The 6380-nt window shown below is 60.0% G+C and overlaps 1 protein-coding gene across 1 annotated transcript; it reads left to right on the top strand.

The window, feature by feature from the left end:
* Positions 1–246: 246 nt before the first annotated feature.
* On the top strand, positions 247–4849 carry LOC107106558 (cadherin-1-like). Its single transcript, XM_015406732.1, has 6 exons — positions 247–383; positions 817–992; positions 2270–2398; positions 3239–3384; positions 3459–3597; positions 4709–4849. The coding sequence occupies exons 1-6, from the start codon at positions 287–289 to the stop codon at positions 4796–4798; spliced, it is 777 nt and encodes a 258-aa protein (XP_015262218.1). The 5' UTR covers positions 247–286; the 3' UTR covers positions 4799–4849.
* Positions 4850–6380: the final 1531 nt, after the last annotated feature.

Below are 6380 nucleotides of genomic sequence, written 5' to 3'. Positions count from 1 at the left end.
CTTCCGATTTATCCTCACAATAGCCCTGTGGAATTAGTTAGGCTGGCATATGTGGCCGGTGCCAGGTCGCCCAGTGGGCCTCATGGCCAGGGGGACTTGAACCTACATCCAGACTGAAATGGCCACTGCGCCTCATTTGGCTCTCCAGCCCCTGGCTCCTGCAAAATGTTTCTCGGGTCCAAACAGGCACCTGGCAGTTTCTTGGAGAATCATGGTCGTCGCCTGCTTTTCTCCCCAGCTCTTCTCCCACGCAGTGTCTGCCAATGGAGAACCCGTAGAGGACCCCATGGAAGTGATCATCAAAGTCAGCGACCAGAACGACAACCGGCCCCAGTTCACCCAGCCTGTCTTCTACGGAGCAGTGCAAGAAGGAGCCCCGCCAGGTAGGCAGGGTGCCTGGGGGAACAAGGGCGGGCAGGACTCGATGCCTTGGGCGCACTCCTTCAGGAGGGTATTCCTCACTTGGACCCAGGGAGGAAAGGGGGGGGAAGGGGGCCTGGCAGGGAATTCAAGTGGTGCCAGCTGACGCTTCCTAGCCAGACGTGCAGCATGGCATGGTAGTCTAACCGCAGCGATTCCAAGGCCTGTGGATCTGAAGTTGGGTCCCTGCAGCTGCCTAGCACAAGAGAAATGCGAATGGGGCACAGATCCTGCCTGGCTTGCACTCAGCCAAGGGGGGAAGGGTCTCCTGCCGCCGTCTCAGGCGGACTTGCTTCTGCCACCTTCCTTGGGTGATCCGCTTCTGAAGATGCCTTTCTGCTGCTGCTGCTGCTTCTCTGGAAACAGAGTTTTGACCCTTTGGTTCCACGTCCCCAGGGACCACCGTGGTGCAGGTCTCGGCCACTGACTCAGACGACGCTGTGAATACCTACAACGGGGTGGTCTCCTATTCCATCCTCAGCCAAGCCCCTCCAGAGCCCCACCCCCAGATGTTCACCATCAACAGCGAGACGGGCATGATTAGCGTGGTCGTATCTGGGCTGGACAGAGAGGTGAATGTTTCGGCAACTCTGTGTGTGCGTGTTTGCACACTCGGGGGTGTGTGTGTCAGGACTGTGCTGAGCAAGACGCAGCCTTCTTCGTCAGTAGCTGTAACTGAGTCTGATGGGAAGGGCTGAGGACCAAGCAAGCTGGCTCTGAAGTCAGTCCCCAAGAAGAGGCTGCAGTCCCGTACTTGGCTAAGGCTGCCTTTGGCTCCTTCGCTCGCCCCCGCACAGTCTTGGGGAAGGAAAAGGGAGGGCCCAGCAGGGCCCCTGAGCAAGAAGCAGGTGGCCCCTGGGATGTAGCACCTGACATATCAGTCAGGATGTGATTGGTGGAAAGTGGAGTCAGGGCGGGTGGAAAGGAGAGCTGCAGGTGGGTAGGTCCACGTGAGGGTAGCAGCTGCTTGGCATGTGGAAGGCCCCGGGTCCAGTGTGGGTGGGAGACATCTCCGCCAGAGCCCCTAGAGAGCTGTTGGCAGGCAGAGGAGATGGGACTCACCCAGGGAGACCGTGGCCCGGCTGAGCACTTGGCTCCGTGTGTTGAACCACCCTGATGCCTTGTGGGCACTGAGCAGTCCTTTCTATTTGGCTGCGTCCGTTCCGGAGATTGGGGGGGGGGGAAGGGAGGATTTGGGATAACTCTTGGGGAAGATCACTGACAAGTGGCAACCTTGTGTACCATGTGGGGGGCGAGAGGGATGCATTTTCACAGCTCCTCTCCACAGTAGGGCCGTTTCCCTTGCCTCCGTCTCCTGTCGCTGCCACCCCCTCCCGTACACCTTCAGGGAGGCTTTTATATGCAGCCGTCCCCCTGGAGGAGTGTCTCGCTGGGGCTGCAGGTCCATCCACCGTGGAGCAGACATGCATTTGCTGTGCAGGCCATGGTGGTGCAGGGTTTCTTTAATACGTAAGATGGTAACATTTGCTGTGAGAGTGCAAAGGATTTGAGACAAACATAGAGGAGATTCTGAGCTCTCTCACTGTACTTCATACACCTAAGAAGTTAATTTTTCTTTCTGATGTTACTTTACGGCAATTTTTAACAACTTGATGGGGGGGCTACTGTCCTGAAGGCCATAGCACAAGTTTCTCTTTATTTGGATGTTGTCTTCTGTTGTTAGCTGTGGTGTTTGCTTGTTTGCAATGAAGCCTGTCTGGGTATCTGAAATTCTGTACCCCTTGAATCCTGAAGGGAGGCTGTGATCAACCAAGACAGGCGCATGGCTTTCTTTTCCTGGGGAGGGTCATAAACTCAACACCATTCCATTTGTGTTCTTTGCTTGCAGAAATTCCCCAGGTACACGCTGGTCCTCCAAGCTGCGGACATGCAGGGACAAGGCTTAACCACTACAGGGACAGCCGTGATCACTGTTGGTGATGTGAATGACAACCCTCCGATTCCCCCCCCAGCCACGGTAACGGGCCTCCTCCTTCTTCCCCCCAACCCCTTTTATGATGCTGTACTCAAGTGGTTAAGACGATCACTGTTGGTGATGTGAATGACACCCCTCCGATTCCCCCCCCAGCCACGGTAACGGGCCTCCTCCTTCTTCCCCCCAACCCCTTTTATGATGCTGTACTCAAGTGGTTAAGACGCTGAACTGCAGGCTGTGGAAGGTCGGTAGTTCAGCAGTTCGAGACCCGGGTTGCCGCATGACAGAGTGAGCTCCCGTCTCTAGTTCCAGCTCCTGCCAACCTAGCAGTTTGAAAACAAGAAATTGCAAGTAGACAAATAGGTACCACTTTGGTGGGAAGGTAACAGTGTTCCGTGCGCCTTGGCGTTTAGTCATGCCGGCCACATGACCACGGAAACGTCTTCGGACAGCGCTGGCTCTTCGGCTTTGAAACGGAGATGAGCACCGCAACTCTAGAGTCGGATTCGACTGGCTTTCGAGCAAGGGAACCTTTTACTAGTTCCCCAATGACACTCTCCCCCCCCACCCCCCCAGAATATTACCAGCCTCCTCCAGGGCTGGGGGGGCAGGGAAGCATGCTGCCTTTCTTTCAGGGGGGAAGTGGCTGGCCCACCCGGAGATGTCGGGCAGCATGTCACAGCGAGGCTCAGAGGAGCTGGACGGCCCCCCCTTGCCCAGCAGAGACAAAAACCTGAGCAACAAAACAGACCAGGGTCAGCCGCGGGGAAATAAAGCTCCACCGGGGTGGTTTCCTAGCCCGGCAGGCCCACGGCTTCCTGCACTGCCCCCCCCACCTGCTGGGGGCCCCCCGTCTGCCTAGCTCTCCGCTCTGATTCCCAGACTCCCGGCCAAGATGGGACTCCCCACCCTGCGCTGACGGTCCACGCGCTGAACGTCCTCACCGGCCTCCCCGCGAGCGGCCTGGCCATGCGCTGCTTCTTCCAGCGCCAGGATCCTCACCAGCCGTGGACCCCCATCACTCAGAGGTAGGCAGCAGGAGCCCCTCTCCAAGTGGGGGCGAGACGCTTGCGGGTGCCACCAACGCCTGTTTCCATTCCAGCACTACGGACCGCAGCGGGCGCTGGGGCCAGACTGCCGCGATGCCCAGGAGGTTGGAGCCGGGCACCTACAAGCTGCGCTTTGAAACCGGGGCTTACTGGCGGGAGCAGGGCCACCGCAGCTTCTACCCCTATGTGGAAGTAAGTCTCCTACCCCGGGGGCCGCGTCAGGCAAGCAGGGCCGCTGGCGCAGAGGGAGGGCCGCCGGCCACTGGGTCAGCACCTTGCACTGCGGGCAGCATCTCTGGAGAATGGCTGGAATGTGCACAGGCCCAGCCCCCGCCTGGAGGCGGCCACCTCCTCCTGCGCTCCTCCTGCTGAGAGTAGCTGCCCCCACATCAGTGGCAGAGGCCCCGTTTCCCTTTGCAGGGGGCACGTGTGCAGACAGGGAAGTCTCATCATAAAGCGGAGGGAGACAAAGGAAGGAGAAAGAGGCTAGGAGGGGTACTATTAGGGCTGGCCCATCATTGACAGATTTTAGGCAGTAGCCTAGAGCAGCCCCCCTGAAAGGGGGCACTGCACTGGCCTGCCACACTGCCCCCCCGCCCCTCCCTTGCCAAAAGCCCTGCTCAACTCACCACCAGGAGACGCGTCCTGGTGGCCGCAGGGTCCTGGGAGCCCCATCGGTTTGCAGGGAGGGAGAGCAGGGGCGCCGGGGAGTGGGAGCTGCCCGCTCTGTCATTAGGCAGTGGCGGCAGATCTCAGCAGAGAGTGGCCACCTTCGCTGCCCAGCCCAGCCAGTGCTGTGGGATGGGGCACCCCCAGCACACCGCCAAAGGGCTCCTTTCCCTCCTTCCCTGCATACCAGCAGCGGTGGTGGGGACACAGAAACGGCGCCAGAGCTGTCGGTGGAGTGCACCCCTTCCCCTGGCCCACTCGGAGCCAATGCCAGGCTGCCTGGCTGCTGCCTCAATCCTATGCAGGTGTATTCAGAATTAAGTTCTATGCTGTGCACAGGACTGCAGCCGCAGGGATTTCTTTTGCAGCATTGCACACAGGGCCGGCACGGGGGCGCCACAAGGTAACCTCGCCTAGTGTGCAAAAGAACCAGAGGAGGGCCCTGGGTACTCGGAAGGGTGGCTAGGAGGGCAGTTAGCCCGCCATCGGGTCTGGAGACGGCAGGGCCCACGGCCACGTCTCTCGTGCCGGCAGCGGAAGAGGAGGCAGAACCCCGGCCGAGGGGAGCCGGCAGCCCAGGGCACTGCTCCGCTCCAGGAACTCAGGATCCCCCACCCCCCCTTGTCTGTTTCAGATCGTCTTCACCGTCACCGAAGCGGAACAGAAGGTCCACATCCCTCTGCTGCTCAGCCCCTACTCCTACACCACTTACCGGGGGAACTAGCCGAAGGGAGGCCGGGGGAGAGGCAGACACAAGGATAATAAAAGGCTTCCCCCTCAAGGGGTGGCTGCGAGAGCAAACGTCAAGCCTCCTGGATTAGTTGGGCGGCAGCCTGGGCTCCCGCGCATGCGGATCACGTGCTCTTTGCTGAGGTGCTGCTGCTCGGGGCGGGGGGGTTGTTGCAATAGAACAGGGGCCCACGGCCGCTGCCCCACAAAGGCAGCCGAACACCATTCCCAGTCGCCCAGGCCATATGGGGACCTGAGGGGGGGGGGAGGAAGAAAAAGGGTGCCTCTGCGGAGCCAGTGTGCGAAACACCCTTGCAGGGCCTCTTTAATGCATTGCAAAGGGGAGCCGGCCGGGCCAGCCCAGTCCCTGCTGCCTGCCACCCGCAGCCGCCGGAGGGGGCGAAGCAGCCCCGGGAAGGAGGAGATGCGGTGCTCCCTGGGCCAGAGGCCTCCTGGAGGAAAGCGCCCGGGTCCGCTAGGTGGGGGTCGAGACGAGTCCGGCAGGGCCTTGCCCCAGGATGTGGCCGACCACCGAGGTCTCCAGGGGCTTGAAGCCCAGATTGTCCAAGGGGATCCCGAAAGCCATCAGCTTGGCCTCGTAGGTCCGCAGGAGGTCGTTGTGCGCCTGCAAGGGTGGGGAGAGAGAACGTGAGGAGGAGGCTGCAGCGGAGGGAAGCACGCAGACACAGACGACGCCGGAGGCCATCCTTTGCTGTCTGTAGATTTCTTTTTACCTAAGGCTGCTCGGGGTGGCCCCGGAACGCAGGTCAAAAACCCACACACAATGGGACTACACACAGGCAGGGTCCCCCTCCCTTTACAAACCTGGGGGAGCCCACAGGTTTGCAGACAAACCCAAAAGTTGCCAAACTGGAGAAGCAACTTGTGTAGCCCTTGCAGCTAAAAAAAATACTGAGTTAGATCACAATCAGCATTACATGTGGCGGGAGGAGGAGGCGGCGGTGGGGGCGGAAGCATATGACAAGGGGTTGGCAAGATGAAGCAGGGACCCGTGGCAGGGGCTCAGAGCGGAAAAGGCAGGGGGCGGGCTTTCCACTCTGCCTCCTTACCCCAGCACCTGTCACCTTGGGTGGGGTCTGGGCTTGGGGCATAAGGCGTGCCTGGTAATCCGGCCTCAGCCTCCTCTGCCTCCATCAGCTGGCTGCCAGGGGTGGGTGGCCTGGAATGGAGTGTGGGGTCTACAAGCCCTCCAGGCTTTCAACTGCAATGCGCCCCCCAACCTTCGGCTCCAGGTAGAACAAAAGGGGAGGAAGTGGGGCCAGCGGGGGGGGGGGAGGGGGAGAAATGGGACTTCCGCTCTCACACACAAGGTTTCACGGGCCTCCCTCTGGCATGGGTGTATGTTCACGATGCCTCCGCACTTAGAGGACTCTCCCAGCTAGCTTGTGTCATGGCCTCCCATTCCCAAAATGTTCCCAAAGAGCAGGAAGAGGGCAGATGAAAGGACCTGGACTACCTTTTGGAGGAAATGCCAAGATCATCAGCAACGGCTGAGGAGGTTTGGGGGAAAAATGCACGGGGGGGGGGGGGGGGGGGGTTAAGGGAGGGGGGTTTTA

Source organism: Gekko japonicus, unplaced genomic scaffold, assembly GCF_001447785.1.
Source record: "Gekko japonicus isolate JY-2015 unplaced genomic scaffold, Gekko_japonicus_V1.1 scaffold386, whole genome shotgun sequence".
Lineage (NCBI taxonomy): Eukaryota > Metazoa > Chordata > Lepidosauria > Squamata > Gekkonidae > Gekko > Gekko japonicus.
The sequence above is the reverse complement of the archived record's forward strand: the minus strand, read 5'-3'. Positions and strand labels throughout refer to the sequence as shown.